At 43.8% G+C, this 19,442-nt stretch overlaps 1 protein-coding gene across 4 annotated transcripts in view; it reads right to left on the bottom strand.

Annotated features, from left to right (window-relative positions):
• sv2ca (synaptic vesicle glycoprotein 2Ca) overlaps nucleotides 1-19,442 on the bottom strand; it is a 171,884-nt gene that overhangs the window by 8,660 nt on the left and 143,782 nt on the right. For 3 of the 4 annotated variants that reach the window (XM_080189311.1, XM_080189312.1, XM_080189310.1), the window contains exons 10-13: nucleotides 17,230-17,394; nucleotides 14,827-14,960; nucleotides 13,348-13,551; nucleotides 6,392-6,551 (exon numbers count right to left, since the gene is read on the bottom strand). In XM_080189311.1, coding sequence (XP_080045437.1) covers nucleotides 6,392-6,551; nucleotides 13,348-13,551; nucleotides 14,827-14,960; nucleotides 17,230-17,394 — 663 coding nt within the window. Of the gene's footprint in view, nucleotides 1-6,391; nucleotides 6,552-13,347; nucleotides 13,552-14,826; nucleotides 14,961-17,229; nucleotides 17,395-19,442 lie in introns of those variants that run through there. The other variant, XM_080189313.1, reaches the window with a different exon arrangement.

Genomic DNA, 19,442 nt, shown 5'->3' with positions numbered 1-19,442 from the left:
TGGACACTAAGGGTCAATTTATCATGGCCAATACACCCAACCTACACATCTTTGGTTTAAGTCACATTTAGAATTTTTTGAAGGAAAAGTAGGTTTAAAAAAATGGATGGTTTAGCCTATGTAAAGCAGGCTTTAGGTCAAATGGGGAAATATTAGGAGGCCTTTGTTCATAAGATGTCAGCTGTACCACCTCACTGCCAATTGCCAAGACTTTGGATTGATTTTCATGAATGGTCAAAGCAGACAGGTGATGGGCAGGGTGACTGGGACATGGATCTATTGAAGATTGGGCTACATTTGTTTTTTTGTCCCAACTTTCATCAACCTCCTCCCCCACAGAACCATCTGTCACTTGTTCTTCTGTTTTGCTTTCACAGAGTGCTGACCTTTGCTCTGCTATTAGCACATTCTGCTATCTTACCTTTAGCCAGCATTTTCTGTTTCATTTCAGATTTCCTGCATCCACTGTATTTTGCTCTTATCCTCGGATCAGTGTCAGTTCCTTAACTCGATTGAATTGAAGCTTTCCGGCATTCCCACACAGAGTGCAGAAACAAAGACCTATTCTGGGACACTATCTACAAAACCCACACTCTTACCCCACGGGAAACAGGAGTGGAAAAGTGCTGACTGGTTCAAGGCTAACATCACTGTGATGGAACCTGTCTCTGAAGCCAAGTGGTCTGTTCTCGTTAATTACAAGAGAGATCCGACTGAGAAAACTCTGAATGCGCAAAGAGTCGCTCAAAGTAAAATACAACAGACTGCTGGGCGGTGCACCAATGATTACTGCTTACAGCTTTGCCAGAATATCTGGACATCCTTCAACACAGGGAATGCTCGGGGCATCAATGAAAGAGTAATAAGGGCAACATCAGCAAAGAAACCAGTCCAACTGAAAACAAAGGCAGGCCGGTTAACCTCAATGTAATAAACAGTTGGAGAGATGGATGGAACACTGCTTCAAGTTGTATTCTCAGGATAACACCATCACTGAGGAAGCTTTGGGCAGCACAGAGAGCCTGTCTGTCACAGCAGACATACTGAACCCCACAGTTCATACTGAACCCCACAGTGGAGAAGCTTAGCAAAGATATTGATTCACTTGCCAGGGGCAAAGCTTCAGGTGATGATACTAAACTGCCTGAACTCATCAAGTACAGGAATCTGGCACTGCTCCAACATCTACACAAACCTCTCTGTCTCTGCAGGAGGGCGGGGCAGTATCCCAGCATTTACACGAGGCAAAGATTGTGACCCTGCACAAGAACGGGGTTGGGGGTGACCGCAGTGATTGCAATAACTATTGGGGTATATCCCTGTTGCGCATCATGGGAAACGTCTTTGCCCATATTGTCCTTGTCAGACTGCAGTTCCTGGCTGAATGAATCTATCCCAAATCCAAATGTGGTTACAGAGCAGGAAGATCTACAACTCACATCATCATCTCAGTCTGGCAGCTGCAAAAGAAATGCCATGAATGAAGGAGACTGTTAAATACTACCTTCATCCACCTCACCAAGGCATTTAACCGTGTGAGCAGAGATAGTTTATTTAAGCTGTTAGAGAACAATGGCTGCCCATTGAAACTACTCAATGCGATTCCCTCTTTCCATGACAATGAGATCTGAAGGCACAACAACCTTTGAGATCCGCACTGGGGTCAAACAGCACCCACATACTTTGGCATTTTCTTCTCTCTGCTGCTGCCATATGCCTTCAGGCCATTTATACAGTATGTCTACTTACCTACCAGAACTGATAGAAAGCTGTTCAGCCTTCCTCCCCTGAGATCCAAGGCCAAAGTGTGCCAAGTTCCCGTTAGAGAGTTACTCTACGCTGACGACATCATGCTAGCATTTCAAAAGAACCTTCAGTCTCAGAAGGACAGACTCTCTCATGCCTGCAAAGAGTGGTCCAGATGTGGAGATGCTGGCATTGGACTGGGGTAAGCACAGTAAGAAGTCTCACAACACCTGGTTAAAGTCCAACAGGTTTATTTGGTAGGAAACTTTACTCAGAGGGTAGTAAGGGCATGGAATGCCCTGCCTGCAGCAGTTGTGGACTCGCCAACTTTAAGGGCATTCAAATGGTCATTGGATAGGCATATGGATAACATTGGAATAGATTAGGTTAGAGGGTCATTAGGTTGGTTCCACTGGTCGGCACAACATCGAGGGCTGAAGGGCCTGTACTGCGCTGTAATGTTCTATGTTCTCTATGAAACGCCACAAGCTTTCAGGGCTCTGCTGAACATAAGAACATAAGAAATAGGAGCAGGAGTAGGCCAACTAGCCCTCCGAGCCTGCCCCGCCATTCAATAAGATCATGGCTGATCTGTCTTGGCTCAGCTCCACATTCCCGCCCTCTCCCCATAACCCCTAATCCCCTCGCTTATCAAAAACCCATCAACCCGCGTCTTAAAAATATTTAGCGAGGCAGCCTCCACCACTTCAACGGGCAGAGAATTCCAGAGATTCACCACCCTTTGAGTGAAGAAGTTCCTCCTCAACTCCGTTCTAAACCGCCCCCCCTTTATCTTGAGGCTGTGCCCCCTAGTCCTACTATCCTTTCCGAGCGGGAAGAGTCTCTCCACCTCTATCCTATCCATCCCATTCATCATCTTATACGTCTCAACGAGATCTCCCCTCATTCTTCTAAACTCTAACGAGTACAAGCCTAATTTATTCAGCCTCTCCTCATAGCTCAACCCCCTCAACTCTGGCATCAGCCTAGTAAACCTCCTCTGCACTCCCTCCAAGGCCAAAATATCCTTGCGTAAGTACGGCGCCCAAAACTGCACACAGTACTCCAGCTGCGGCCTCACCAATGCCCTATACAGCCGCAGCAAGACCTCCCTACTTTTATATTCAATCCCCCTCGCAATGAAGGCCAGCATCCCATTCGCCTTCCTGACCACCTGCTGCACCTGCAAGCTGGGTTTTTGCGACTCATGCACAAGGACCCCGAGGTCCCTCTGCACCGTCGCCTGATGCAGTTTTTCTCCACGTAAGTAATAATCCTTCCTACCATTATTCCTACCAAAGTGGACCACCTCGCACTTGCCAACATTAAATTCCATTTGCCATTTCCTGGCCCATTCGCCCAGCCTATCTAGATCCTTCTGTAGACTCTCCCCACCCTCCGCACAATTTGCCTTTCCACCAATTTTGGTGTCATCAGCAAATTTCGACACCCTACACTCGGTTCCCTCCTCCAGATCATCTATATAAATGGTAAATAGCTGTGGCCCCAGCACCGACCCCTGGGGCACTCCACTAGTCACCATCCGCCAATCCGAATAGCACCCATTGACCCCCACTCTCTACCTCCTATTTGACAACCAGTCCTCTATCCATGCTAACACCCTACCTCCAACTCCATGCCCCCTGACCTTCTGCAATTACCTCTTGTGAGGTACCTTGTCAAATGCCTTCTGAAAATCCAGAAAGACCACATCCACCGGCTCTCCTCTATCCACCGCCCTAGACACATCCTCATAGAACTCCAGTAAATTTGTCAGACACGACTTCCCTTGTTTCCACCTTTGCTGTCTCAGACACATCCTTGGTATCTCTTGGCAGGGCAACCTCACCAACTCAGAGGACCAGGAGCATGCTAATTCTAGCAATGTAAATTCATTGCCAAGGCATTGATATTGGAATTGCCTTGGACGGCTTTATCAGATGGATGATGACCACCTCGTCACATCCTCCTCAGTGTCCATGCCTACCTTACCCATGACCTGCTGCTTTCCTTCCACAGTATGCACAGGTCAGTGCAGCTCTTTGCAAGAAATGTACATTATTTCACTCACTGCAGGGTGAATCGACGCATGAGGAAATACAGCAGGGCAGGCTGGGGAGGGGCTGGATGCTGTAGTAACTCTCACTCAAACAAAAGAGATAGCCTGAGGCAAGCAGCAAGAGAAACACCAGAGCTGATGTGGCTGGAGGCAAATACACCAGAGTGTCTGCCTCTTTCTCACATCTTCTCTCTTTCCACAAGCAAACACATGTACAGGGAGTGTGGCCGTACTGCGTTGTCCAATGTACAATCAGTTCATTCTTATCCTTCTCTTCCCTTTTTGGTTGATTCCTATGACTGTAATTCCGCTGCGAAACAGATGGAGAGAGCCACCATTACAAAGATGTTGTAGCTCCATCCTTCCCAAACACAAGCTCGAAGCTGGATACAAGAGGAAGGGCAGCTTAGAAAGGGGCAGGCTACAATAGTGAGTGGGTATTGCTGGTCTAGAAAGTGGCTAGCTGATGGCCCTGTCTCTAATGAGAATGCAGAAATGTAGCCTTCATTGGTCCTGTCTTTAAACCACTTTGCCCTAGCAATTGCCTGCATACTTGCCTTGTTTGTCTCAAACACCGTGTAGGAGTGAATTGAAGAGTCACTTCCTTTGACAACACTACGATAGAAGATTGGAATGACCCCTGCCGAATGTCAACCCTTACTGCACAAGGGTGGTATTTTACAACTTTCACCCCAGTCCTGCTGCTGCTTTTCTGACTGACACCATAAAATAAAGACAAACTGAGGACCAGGAATCTTGCTTTCTATCAGCCTGTTCTAGGTCCAAGCTACAGTGCAATCCTAGTTGCGAAAGGCACCACATGGGTGGCATGGTGGCACAGTGGTTGGCACTGCTGCCTATTAACGCCAAAGACACAGGTTCAATTCCAAGCTTGGGTCACTGTCTGTGTAGAGTCTGCATATTCTCCCTGTGTCTGCATGGGTTTCTTCCGGGTGCTGCAGTTTCCTGAAAGACGTGCTGGTTAGGTGCAGTGGCCATGCTAAATTCTTCCTCTGTGTACCCGAACAGGCACTGGAGTGTGGCATCTAGGGATTTTCACAGTAACTTCACTGTTAAAGTTTAATTATTCGTGTCACAAGTAGGTTTACATTAACACTGCAATGAAGTTACTGTGAAAATCCTCTATCACATTACAGTGTTAACTTAAGCCTTTTTGTGACACTAATAAATTTAACTTAAACATATATTTGACCCTAACCCTGTATGGTGTTGCAGTCTATATAGCTGCTTCTCGAGTTTATGCAGTTGCTTATACAGGCAACAATATATGTACACTGTTTGGGGAGGACAGCAAGGCTCCTGCAAAAGCAGCTGAAACGCAATCTAAAGATAATTCAACTACAACACTGGGTCATAATCTAATTACTTGATGTTCATTTTCTTAACCATGTTATAAGAATTATTGTTGTGTATCTGTAATTATTTTAAAATCCTGCTGCTGCATTGTCTGCCTCAATGATGTCTGAATGGCCTTTCGCATGAATGCAGCTAATTGGATTGTAGCGAGGTTAATTACGGAAGCTTCTTGCCGATGACCAAAGCATTCCCTCCTCGTTATTCATATCCAGCAGGGTGACTTATTATTAAACACAAAGATTATTACAAATTGTTGCAGAGATGTCATTAGAAATGTAAAACTAATTACGAGCTGACTGAATCTCCAGCGCCATTGCTAAAGAATGCGTCCATGCCTTTGTGACCGCTGAATTCAACAACTGTATTCTAATGCTGTCCTGGCTGTCCTTTCACCTTCCTTTTACCCTGTACACCTGAACTTGTCCCAAAATATCCCCAGTAACCACTCACTGGTACTGTGTGCACCTTCCTAAGCTGCCCTCTTTCTTGAATCCTTTTTTTAAGTTTATTCATTATTGTCACAAGTAAGCTTACATTAACACTGCAATGAAGTTACTGTGAAAATCCCCTAGTCGCCACACAGAGGGGGAATTTAGCATGGCCAATGCACCTAACCAGCACGTCTTTCAGATTGTGGGAAGAAACCGGACCACCCGGAGGAAACCCATGCAGATACAGGGGAACGTGCTGACTCCGCACAGACAGTGATCCAGGCTGGAAATCGAATCTGTGTCCCTGATGCTGTGAGGCAGCTAATTTCTGCTGTGAGATGCAAACCACTGTGCCAGCTTGCCACCCACAAAAGCAGATTTAAGTGGAAATGTAACTGAAATAGCTGTAAAGCAATTAATGTTTATAATCCACGGATGTACAATGGTTTATCTAATTATTATAAATATTGTAAACAGATTTATATTGATGTGTGGAGGGTCACAAATAGCATTGAAGAATACATTTCCAGATTAGTAGCAGTGCACTTGCCTCAGATACATAATGATTGAATATAAAATTTCTTTAGCTGTTGGGTCACATCTGACAGTGTGATGTTGTGAAAAATGTGTTAAAGTGCAAGTGTTTTTCAGCAGGCTTACTTCATTGAAGACAGCAGGCTCATAATTTACAAACCTATATATGCTTTACAAAGAGGTTTTATCTTGGGGAATGACACATACATAAAAGAGAAAATAGGTGGCAAACTGTGTACTTAACCTCCTGTCAGTGGGCAGAAGTTCCACAGTGATCACATCAAGGGAGTTCCAGGCTGAAATAGTCAGACCATTGTACAAGCAGAGCATTCCGATCATCATGGCTTCACTGGTCCCAAACCATAGGAAAAAGCAGCTGATCCCAGACAGAACCATGGATCCACCTGCAGAGGTTCACAAGCCAACAGGTAATTATGTCAAATAGGCAATAAAAAAAATCCTGGAAACACACACTATCATCAGTATCTTAAGGAAGAAAAAGACCAGTTAAACTCTTGGGTGGGTTCACCTTTACAGTAATCACAAGGTGATCTGCCAAGTGACTAAGCTAAAAGACCTGCATTTTTATGGAGCCTTTCACAAACTTAACCTTGTCAGAGGGCAGGAACGCCATGACATGATTTTACGGCTGTCAAGTTGTTAAGTGGCTCAGGCCATAATCTCCGCCCCTATCTGGGAGGATGTCCCATCTCTGTGGGCTGCTGGGAATGGTGACGATTGCAATTGGCAGCCCCATGAGGAGCAGCACAGAGGCCGGACCACAGAGCACTTTACAACCATAAAAATACTTCCTGAACTGTGGTCACTTTTGTACTGTTGCAAACTTGGTGGGCACAGCAAACTCCCACAAACAGCAATGTGACACTTGACCAGATAATCTGCTTTTTTAAAAAAGCTTTTATTTATATTTATTCATGGGATATGGGCATCACTTGCTGGGCCAACATTTATTGCCCATCCTTAATTGCCCATGGTGTGCTGCCTTCTTGAGCCGCTGCAGTCCCTGGGCAGAATTTTCCCATCCTGTCCTCCCCATGAATCTTGGCGGGCAGGACAGGATCGTACAAAGCTCCGTTGACCTTGGGAGGGATTTTCCAGCCTTGGGGTGAGCACAGCCGGAAAATCCCACCTCCTGGGTTGTTTTTACTGATGTTGGCTGAGGGTTAAATGTTGGATGGGATACTAGGAATAACTCCACCGCTCATCTTCAAAATACCCCCTTGGGATCTTTTATGTACACCTGAGAGGGAATATGGGACGTCAGTTTTGCGTCTCATCTGAAAGATGGTACCTTTGATAATACCTCCCTCAGTACAGCTTTGCAATGTTAGACTGGATTTTGTGCTCATGTTTCTGGAGTGGGATTTGAACCCTCAACCTCTGACTCAGAGGAGGGAATGCTACCTATGAATGAGAGTAAAAGAACACTGAGACTCCCCCTCAATATCATACAGCTTAACAATATTTCACTTGCCTATTGGAGCGTGCATCTACTTTACCTGATAAAGCAGTAGTGAATGCTACCAATGAGAATCTCTCTTACTGCCCGGTAAGGATACGCGTGAGCAATGTGAGGCACCTTTCTCTGATGTTCCGACTCCCAGGTGAAGCTCTTCAGCTATGCTTCCCTAATCTTGGATTTAACGCTCTAACTAACAGGAGAGATCCGTGAGAATCTGTGTCCTGAGTCGATTCACCGAATGAAGATATCGCTCACCACAGCATGGTTACTATCATCCTGTGTGTGGAAACAGCTTCAGAAATGTGCAGCAGGTGTAAGCAATTGACACAAATGTGGAGGTGGAGAAGTGCGGGGCAACAAGAGTGACAGGCCACACTTTGAGTCGGGGACAAGATCTGTGTTCTCAGTGACATTTCCTCCCATTCACTTGGCACAAGATGGCAATATCGAGAGATGGCACAATTTTCTACTGACAGAAAGGATCCAGAAGTGACTTCCTCAAAATTTAATGCAGTCCCCAGAACGTAACTTTTGTCTGCCTCGGTTCTTTGCCAAAGGTGACAAAAATATTTCCTTCCTTCATTCTGGCGGCTCCTCTGCTTCATGTATATGAGGGGAGGCAGTGGCACAGTGGTACTGGCATTGGACTAGTAATCCTGAGACCCAGGGTAATGCTCTGGGGATCCGGGTTTGAATCCCACCATGGCTGATGGTGAAATGTGAATTCAATCCAAATCTGAAATAAATAGTCTAATCATCACCGTGAAACCATTGTCAGTTATTGTAAAAACCCAGATGTTTCACTAATGTTCTTTTGGGAAGGAAATCTGCCATCCTTACCCGACCTGGCCTACTACTGACTCCAGATCCACAGCAATGTGGTTAACTCCTAAATGCCCTCAGGGATGGCCCAGCCAGTGACGCCCATATCCTGTGAACAAATATATATTAAAAAAAATCCGTTGCCACTTCTGTTTGCACTGCAGTTGTCATCAGGATTTTCTGGCCTTCCAGTGGGGAGCACCATCTTGGCAGTGTGGAATCCTGACAGGAGTCTGTCCCCTTCCTGAATGAAGGGTTTTGCAGTCAGCACACAGTCGGAAGTGGAAGGCGTGCTCATTGACACTTCTACCCAACAGGAAAATCCAATAGTGCATCCCCAAAGCAGAGAGGCATGTTATTTCCAGGCATAAACACTACCCAATCCTTAGGCAAAGATAATATGTATGAAATATTTACTGTGGTCTGATGCTCCATTGGCTTTCTCCCTTGAATGCAAGATAAGCTGGCTATTGGTTTCAGTTACAGGCAGAAGTAAGAACAGTAGTACAGTTGGAGAAGAGTGCTGCTTAAGTGAATTATTTCAAGGATCAATAATAAAGTGATCAGAGAAAATGAGAAGGGCAGAAGAAGCAGTTGTGGGACATTGTGAGGAGATCAAATATGAAAAGACCACACAGATGTTGCGGAAGGACATAATCATGGGCTTAATGATGGAGACAGTTCTCGGAAGGAACAGCTCAAAAATGGCTTGGATGTGTTCTCAAAATAAATCTGTTAATTCACGTTCATTATGACTGTAAAGATTTTTTTAAAGCACAAATAATATTCTATTAACTCGTGTCTTTTGGGATTCCAAATAAGACAAAAATATCAAGAATTCAATTTAAATTGAGTTAAGATACAGATCAACCATGATAAGTGACTGGCAGAGCAGGCTCAAGGGGGCCGAGTGGCCTCCTCCTGTTCCTATGTTCCTAACCAAACAGAAAGAACCAACAGTAAATGGATGAGAATAATTTCTGATACCAAGTGGAATTCTGTTCTAATTATATGAATGCACTTGTTCCATTTTTAATTAAAAGTTGAGACAGTAGCTTCCAGTTGGAAGATCATATGGGGATTGAACCTGTATTCAAAATGCTCCATTTCCACCATTAATTGAGAGGGACATTATGTATTATTAAGGATTTGTATACTTCCATGAGTGAGTTTATATAATGCACTAATAGATAGAAAGCGGTGATGGACATAAATAAAAAAGCAAAATTATTGTTTTCAATGCAGTACCGTATATTTTTCTCCAGAATAGAAAACACTTCTTCAAGGATGTTATCTCATGGAATAATTAAGTCAGCATCAACTTTGATCACCATGCTTCAAATTGGCTGGATTCATTAGTTTCACACTTTTAAAATTTTATTTATTAGTCACCAAGTAGGTTTACATTAATACTGCAATGAAGTTGCTGTGAAATTCCCTGAGTCGCTGCACTCCGGCACCTGTTCAGGTGCACTCCGGCACCTGTTCAGGTACACTCAGAGAGAATTTAGCACCCAAAGTACCTCATCAGCACATCTTTTGGACTGTGGGAGGAAACCGGAGCACCTGGAGGAAACCCATGCACAAGACAGTGACCCAAGTCGAGAATTGAACGTGGGTCCCTGGCACTGGGAAGCAGCAGTGCTAACTCACTGTGCCACTTTTGTTTAACTGCAAGCAGTTCAAGGGGGGAAATTTTATTCAAAGTGGTGCTATTTAGACTATGTGGATTTCCCAGTATCATGGGTTACCACCTGTGCATGGGTTTCTCCACTGCTTTTAGTAAGGCGTTTGATAAGGTTCACCATGGTAGGCTTCTGCAGAAAATGCAGATGTATGGGATTGAGGGTAATCTAGGAAATTGGATCAGGAATTGGCTAGCAGATAGGAGACAGAGGGTGGTGGTTGATGGTAAATATTCATCATGGAGTTCGGTTACGAGTGGTGTGCCTCAGGGATCTGTTTTGGGGCCACTGCTGTTTGTAATTTTTATTAATGATCTGGATGAGGGTATAGTTGGGTGGATTAGTAAATTTGCTGATGACACCAAAGTCAGAGGTGTGGTAGATTGTGAGGAAGGGTGTCATAGTTTGCAGGAAGACTTGGACAGGTTGCAGAGCTGGGCCGAGAGGTGGCGGATGGAGTTTAATGCGGAGAAGTGTGAGGTAATTCACTTTGGTAGGAATAACAGATGTGTTGAGTATAGGGCTAACGGGAGGACTTTGAATAGTGTGGATGAACAGAGGGATCTAGGTGTATGTGTACATAGATCCCTGAAAGTTGGGAATCAAGTAGATAAGGTTGTTAAGAAGGCATACGGTGTCTTGGCGTTTATTGGTAGGGGGATTGAATTTAGGAGTCGCAGCGTCATATTGCAACTGTACATAACTCTGGTGCGGCCGCACTTGGAGTACTGTGTGCAGTTCTGGTCCCCACATTACAGGAAGGATGTGGAGGCTTTGGAGAGGGTGCGGAGGAGGTTTACCAGGATGTTGCCTGGTATGGAGGGGAGGTCCTATGAGGAGAGACTGAGGGATTTGGGGTTGTTTTCGCTGGAAAGAAGGCGGCTAAGAGGGGATCTTATTGAAACATATAAGATGATTAGAGGTTTAGATAGGGTGGACAGTGATAGCCTTTTTCCTCGGATGGAGAAAGCTAGCACGAGGGGGCATGGCTTTAAATTAAGGGGGGGTAGTTATAGGACGGATGTCAGGGGTAGGTTCTTTACCCAGAGGGTGGTGAGGGATTGGAATGCCCTGCCTGCTGCGGTTGTAAATGCGCCTAGTTTGGGGGCGTTTAAGAGATCCGTGGATAGGTTTATGGACGAAAAGGGATTGGTTTAGGTTAGTGGGTCATTTTTTTTTAACTGGTCGGTGCAACATCGTGGGCCGAAGGGCCTGTTCTGCGCTGTAATGTTCTATGTTCTATGATGAATAAGTTTGAAATGGTGTGGGACAAGCAAATGTTCCCATATCTACATCCCTGCCTCCATAGATCAGATCTCTGTTGTGGATTTAATATGTTGCCCATCAGAAAAGAATAGTATTGGAATATAAGACCATGGAGTTCAGCCTGCTCCCTATACAGTTCTGTCCATTCATTTTGCATTGCAAAAACCATTGACAATGGCAATCATCACGAAATGACTAACAAAAGGCCATTGTACTTTCTGTCCTATAAATAATTGCCACCACAGGTAAACTCCTAGCAATGTAAGGGAATATAGAACAAGGATCTGGTACACACAGGGTTAATGTGGGACTGAGTACAGCATCATCCACACAGTGGTGTAAGAGATGACCTGCACCTAGGAATCAGTCTAGTGTTGGACAAAGCAAGCATGGAGACAGTCTAATGTTGGACAAAGCAAGCTCCTAGCTTGAACCCTTTACTGTATATGTGTACATCGTTCTAGTAGTTAATAAATACATACAGTTAACCTACTTAAGACAATGTAAACTTCAGTAAGACCTACAAAATGGTATCCAATACCCTACAGAGTGTTGGCAAAGGTGTAATAATGATGCAAATACATGGGGTAAATGAGATTAACTGGAAATATATATTACATTTTCAAGGAGATATATGAAGAAATGAAAACTAAGGACCTAGAATGGCAAGAGAAGGTGTAAGTTCTCACAAAAGAGTATGAAGAATCTCAAAAACAATTAGCTGACACACACTACAGATTGCAAGCTTGATCAATAGTACAGAGGAACCATACTCTGCCAAGGAAAACCTGATCAGTGTAGAGAATCAGTTTTCATATATAAAAAATGCATTTGATAAGAAATAGAATGAGAACATTGAAATTTCATTCACAGGAATGAACATCGAAAGAAGACTTGAAATGCTTGTGGAAGCAAAGTCAAGAGAAATGGATGTTCAAATAAAATTTGATGAACTTCAAGCATCAGAAGTCCCTAGCAAATGGCAGGAACAGGAGAAGAACTTGCCAATGACTCAGAACATACGCTTGAAAGCATGATTAATAAAACTGGGGTCTCCTCTCCATTCCTGCAGTGGCTGCAGCCTCAAGGTTCTAAGCACGCATGAGCCCTTGTAACCCATGCTGTGGTCCCTTCAGTTAGAAAACCATCCTTTGACAGAATGAGTGCATCAACCCTAATTGATCAGGGAATCAGGAGGCAGGATGACAATTGGTTTGCTCTGGTGATAGGTGATAGTCAAGTGTGCAGTGCAGCGAGTCAGGTTCCAGCCCCACCATGATCCCACCATTCCAGCTCGGACCAAGGTGAGAAGATTTTCCCCAGGTCCTGGGAAAAATGGAATACAAGGGGCCTCATAATTAATAACTAAATGAGGACTTCATCCTGTTTGAGTCTGCCTCATCTGACACTGCCCTTGGGGACCAAGATGAACAGCAGAGTGGTCAGAATTCCAACCAAGTAGCAACTCTCACCAATTTCCTCTTCCTGGCATTTACCAACAGAGCAGGTAGCTGCAAATGGAATATCCAGAGAATAAGTGCTGAAGGATAGGGAGCATCATAAACAAGCCTAATTCTATCTGAACCGGATATCCCAGAGGGCTTTCCAAGGATGTCAGTGGAAAGGAATAGTAACAGGAATCCTGGCTATTTTTACACCTTTAACAGATCCACAATACCAACATAATTTGTAATGACCTCATCCATTTGTAACGAATGAAACAGAGATCAAACCTATTATCTACCTAATCTGCCCAAGGCCAGTTTAACAATGGTAGCCTGTGGGCCATACACCAAAGATTTAGCATGAAACATGAAATAGTTTGAAACAAATTGGGGTTACCTCCTCTCCTAGTTAAATGTTACTGTTACATAAGGTTCAATGGATCTGATGCAGTAGTCAGATATTTATGGAATTATTTAAAAACTAAGTAGTAAATTGTACCTAACATTGTCAAGCGCCCAATCCTGTCCATGAGGAGTGCAGATACAATGTTGCCTGGCAACACTGCTAGTGTTCCTAGGAAGTTGACAAAATAAATCCAGTAGGCACTGTAGTCCTCATCAAAGTTAATCTGGCAGCCTTTCTTATTGTGAAGGAATGTCGTATTGAAGAACTGGCAATCAATGAATTTAGACTCTTCAAGATCTGAGGGAAAAATCAAAAAACATATATTTATAGGTGGCACTGATTCAAAAGTAAAATGGTTAATTAAATAGCTGAATGGTTGATATTTTCTCTTTATTATTCCTCATTACGATTATGTTTAAACCACTGCCAAGATAAACCAAAGAATGCAGGCAAGGCAAGTGAGATTGGAAAACAATGCAGCTAATTATGTAAAAGGCTTCCTCTCCAACCTCTCCAGGCAACCTACAAACTTATGTTTTATGAGACATTCTGTTCATTTTCGATGAATAGCATGGCTCCGTTCTTCTTGGTTGGAGTTATCATTGGGATGAATGCAATCATATGGCAGTCCCTGTTAGCTATTTGAAGGAAGATGGTTAGAATAAGCAGTTAGCATCTTTGTTAAAATAGCTTGGAAAAGAATTTCCTTACTAATATTATACTAAGGGGTTAGTTTCAAGCTTAGAAGAGAGAAACCTCCCCTCACCTCATACCTACACATAAAATGTTGTTTTGACTCCCATGAACGTTCATGCCATGCTCTCAGAATTCAGGATGGACAGTAAGTGCTGGCCTAGACAGCGATGCCTACATCCCATGAAAGAATAAAAAATAGGCATGAATTTGCGATTTTTTTGCTCAGGTGTGGCTGAATCTACCAATATGTAAAAGGCTGGACCTGATCCGACTCAATCTCAGTTAACTCGCAATAAAACATAACTTTTCCAAAATTCCTCAGAGTTTCTGCATTATCTTGCTCTTCATCTGGTTTCAAAGGTTTGTGGAAATTTCAGGTTGCTTTGCAAGGGGTTGAATATCTGACTACACCTTATAGGAGAATGGGAGGCCATGGGCAAACGCGGACCTCCAAGAGCCAATGTTGTAGTGGTGACTGTTCAGCTAAGTGAGTGGAGGCATTCCAGTCTCAACAAGGGCTGTGTGAACCTTGGCACTGGGCACTGACGTCAGACCACAAAAAAGGGAAGAGCCTTTCACATATAAGCACCTTTGCTTAGAGAGTTCAGAGGCTCACAGCTGGTGTTGGGCACCGACGATTTCACTTAAGTGATGCTTACATCCTGTGAAGTATGCTCCCCATTGTAAACTCTGGTGGGTTCAGTGCTGGTGGGCACGATGTGAGTGCAACTGATGTGATCACAACCTGAGGAAATTTGGGACCAACGATTGAAAAATGTTTCAAAAGCTTATCTGAACAAGAAATGAGTTTACTATTAGGAAGTTGGACATCTGGAACTAACAGTTTGTCATGAAAGTCCTGATTTATACTCTTACCTGTATTATAGAAAATAGTTTCATTAAATGTACAGTTCCTAAAATAAGTAGTCAATGATGTAACGTCTTCAAAATAGCAATTCTTAAAGAGGGAGTCTTCAAAGGTTACTGCTTTAAACTTCATAACTATAAACCTATTAAAAAAGAAAATACAGTATTATTATTTTTGCTGATTAATTTTTACTCGTCTTCTAAGGATCTCTTTTCTCCATACACCAGACAAGATGAATCTCCCTTCAGATACCTATGTCCTGTGTATTCCCCCCTTTTTCTAAGAAATAGTCCTTTTTTAAGCTTGCACTAACAGTAATTACCAGTCTATAATTAAGAAAAGATTTTAAATATGTTGGGACATCTTGTTGAAGTTGCACAAGACATTGGTAAGGCCATACTTGGAATACTGTGCGCAGTTCTGGTCACCCTATTAAAGAAAGGATATTATTAAACTAGAAAGAGTGTAGAAAAGATTTACTAGGACGCTACCGGCACTTGATGGTTTGAATTATAAGAACAGGCTAGATAGAATGGGACTTCTTTCTCTGGAACATGGAAGGCTGAGGTGTGATCTTATTGAGGTCTATAAAATAATGAGGGGCATAGATCAGCTAGATAGTCAATATCTTTTCCCAGAGGTAGGGGAGTCTAAAACTAGAGGACATAGGTTTAAGGTGAGAGGGGAGAGATACAAAAGTGTCCAAGGGGGCACTATTTTCACGCAGAAGGTGGTGAGTGTCTGGAACAAGTTGCCAGTGGTAGTAGTAGAGGCTGATACAATTTTGTTTTTTAAAAAGTGTTCAGACATTTACATGGGGAAGATGAGTACTAAGGGATATGGGACAAATGCGGGCAATTGGGATTAGCTTAGGGGTTCAAAAAAAAAGGATGGCATGGACAAATTGGGCCAAAGGGCCTGTTTCCATGCTGTGAACCTCTATGACTCTGTGTATAAAATATAGGTAATAAATATAAGCAAAAATGTTTCATTATCAATCTCACCTCCCCTTCATCATTAGGTCAGAAGTGGGGATGTTTGTGAATGATTGCACAATGTTTAGTACCATTCATAGTTCATCAGCTACTGAAACAGTCTGGATCCATATGAAGCAAGACCTGGACAATATTCAGGATTAGGCTGATAAATTGCAAGTAACATTTGTGTTTCAGAAGTGTTTGGTAATGACCACCTCCATTCAGAAAGAATCTAACCATCTGTCCTTGACATTCAAAGCCATTACCATCGTTGAATTCCCCCACTACCAACATCCTAGGGGGGTATTACCACGACCAGAAACTGAACTGGACTAGCCATATAAATACTGTGGCTACAAGAGCAGATCAGTAGCTGAACATTCTCACCTCCTGACTCCCTAAAGCCTGCCCACCATTTACAAAGCACAAATCAGGAGTGTAATGGAACATTCTCCACTTGCCAGGATGGGTGCAGATCCAACAGTACTCAAGAGACTCAGCAGCACCATCCAGGACAAAGTAGCCTACGTGACTGGCAGCACATTCACCACCTTCAACATTCAATCCCTCCACCCTCAACCCACAGTGGAAGCTGTGCGCACAATCTACAAGATGCACTGCAGCAAACCACAAATACTCTTTTGACAGCACCTTCCAAATCCACGATCCCTACCATCCAGAAAGACAAGATGCATGTGAATAGTACCACCTGCAAGTTCCCCTCCGAGACATACACCATCCTGACTTGGAACTATATTGTCATTCCTTCACTGTCACTGGGTCACAATTCTGGAACTCCCTTCCCAACCTTCCTATAACACATGGAACACAGTGGTTGAAGAAGGCAGCACACCCCCACCTTCTCGATGGCAATTAGGATTGGGCAGTAAACGTTGGCCTAGTCAGTGATGCCCACATTATGTGAAAGGGGCTGCATGGTGGCAGGGACGGCACGGTGGCACAGTGGTTAGCACTGCTGTCTCACAGTGCGAGGAACCCTGGTTCAATTCCCGGATTGGGCCACTGTCTGTGTGTGAAGTTTGCATGTTCTCCTATGTCTGCGTGGGTTTCTTCCAGGTGCTTTGGTTTCCTCCCACAAGTCTGAAAGACAAGCTGGTTAGGTGCATTGGCCATGGTTAAATTCTCCCTCAGTGAGCCTGAACAGGCTCCGGAGTGTGGTGACTAGGGGATTTTCACAGTAACTTTATTGCAGTGTTGGTGTAAGCCTTACCTGTGACACTAATAAATAAACATTAAAAAAGTTATCATCTTAAAAAATGCTACCTCTCCTCAGTTTGGAAAGATCTTGGTTAGTGCATAGAAGCTAACTAACCCCCCTGAACCTGAATGTTGATACAAAGAGCTTACATTCACAACCATTTCCCTGGAATGTTTTTTACTTTTTGATTGCATTAAGACTTCAGCATTCCTAACCTGTCCCTGATGAATTCTCCATTTGTGTGGATCTGGTTTTCCAGAGTGAAGTTGAACACAAAATCCTCAACTCTTTCGCCATAAAACCTTTTCACTCGGGACGCATATTCATCAGCTTGAAGGTGTTTGATGACATCAGGGAACCAGACAGAGAGACCATAGTAACTGAGAAAAAAAGAACAGAATGGGCTGAAAGTTGTACATCTACCAGAAGATGTAGAAATAAGAATGGCACATTGACTGAAGGATAGGAAGAAATTTGTTACAATTCTTTGCTGTTATGCAGTTAAAACTGTTTAACAATGCTTGGGGGAATGATGGAATGTACAATGGGATGATACAATAATGGATGGTTTTGGAGTTGATTAATTAACTGACTCCTGCAAACAATGGCATGTACAAGATGGGCTTGAAATGTACCAGAACTAGTTTTTCAAAAACCGTTGGAAATTTAAAGAAAAACTCGAATACTTGTGTGAAAAATATATCCTAAATATATTCTGCAATGCAGCAAAACAGTTGTTGGCAGTATTACAATTTGTTTGAAGAGGCAATATAAGCCTTGATTAGAGAGTGAGTGATAAAGAGTCCCCAGATCGCCTGGCCTCACGTGGGCTCCAGCACAGTTCACTGGACAGTTCTTCCTTGCAGGAGTCCTGCTTGACCTTCCTCACCCCCACGCCAGACCAGGAAAACTGTTATCAATTGTAGCTCCTGTTCCCTCTAACTTTGCTGTACGCAACCTGTTTGGTGCACTGCTTAGCCCATTTAACATTATTATGTGGCCGCATGCATCTCAAATGGAACAGTGAAACCTGTTTGATGTGCTGCATGGTACATTCCTGATTGCTGCATGGCCACATATCCCCAGGAGGGAACATTGATTGTAGTAACCTGACTGTCAGTCACCACAGACTGGGGAGAGAACCTGGATTACACCTAGTCAGCCTGGAGCAGCAGTACAAGGAGATTGCATTTACCCACTCTGCCAACTGGGAGGATACAAAAAAAATGTGATTGCGTTACAGTTACAGATTTCACTTGATTCTCCTGAGCCAGAAAAAATACTCTTTGAGGTTTGTAATCAAGAAGGCATACGGAATGTTTGCCTTCATCGGCCGGGGCATTGAGTTTAAAAATTGGCAAGTCATGTTGCAGTTTTAAAGAACCTTAGTTAGGCCCCACTTGGAATATAGTGTTCAATTCTCGTCGCCACGCTACCAGAAGGATGTGGAGACTTTGGAGAGGGTAGAGAAAAGATTTACGAGGATGTTGCCTGGTGTGGAGGGCATTAGCAATGAGGAGAGGTTGGAGAAACTTGGTTTGTTCTCACTGGAACAACAGAAGTTGAGGGGCAACCTGATAGAAGTCTAAAGATTATGAGAGGCATGGACAAAGTGGATAGTCAGAAGCTTTTTCCCAGGATGGGAGAGTCAATTATTGGGGAGCATAGATTTAAGATGCTAAGGGCAAGGTTTAAAGGAGATGTACGAGCCAAGTTTTTTTACAGAGTGTGGTGGGTGCCTGGAACTCGCAGCCGTGGGGTGGTTGTCTAATAGGAGGCAGAGATTTTGTATCAATGGGTGCTATTCTGATTGGCGGTTGGTGACTAGTGGAGTGTCGCAGGGATCAGTGCTGGGGCCTCAACTATTTACCATTTATATAGATGATTTGGAGGAGGGGGCTGAGTGTAGGGTGTCGAAATTTGCTGATGACACAAAGATAAGTGGAAAAGCAAATTGTGCAGAGGGTGTGGAAAGTCTGCAGAGGGACCTAGATAGGCTGAGCGAGTGGGCGAGGACCTGGCAGATGGAGTACAATGTTAGCAAGTGTGAGGTTATCCACTTTGGCAGGAATAATAGTAGGAGGGATTACTATTTAAAGGGTGAAAAGCTGCAGCATGCTACGGTGCAGAGGGACCTGGGGGTCCTTGTGCATGAGTCGCAAAAACCCAGGTGCAGCAGGTGATCAGGAAAGCGAATGGGATGCTGGCCTTTATAGCGAGGGGGATTGAATATAAAAGCAGGGAGGTCTTGCTGCAACTGTGCAGGGCACTGGTGAGGCCGCAGCTGGAGTACTGTGTGCAGTTTTGGTCGCCGCACTTGCACAAGGATATTTTGGCCTTGGAAGGAGTGCAGAGGAGGTTTACTAGGTTAACACCGGAGATGAGGGGGTTGAACTATGAAGAGAGGCTGAATAGACTGGGTTTGTAC

The sequence above is a fragment of the Carcharhinus amblyrhynchos genome, chromosome 5 (assembly GCF_965287045.1).
Source record: "Carcharhinus amblyrhynchos chromosome 5, sCarAmb.v2.hapA, whole genome shotgun sequence".
Taxonomy (NCBI): Eukaryota; Metazoa; Chordata; class Chondrichthyes; order Carcharhiniformes; family Carcharhinidae; genus Carcharhinus; species Carcharhinus amblyrhynchos.
Note: the sequence above shows the minus strand (reverse complement) of the source record. Positions and strands in the feature narration are given on the sequence as shown.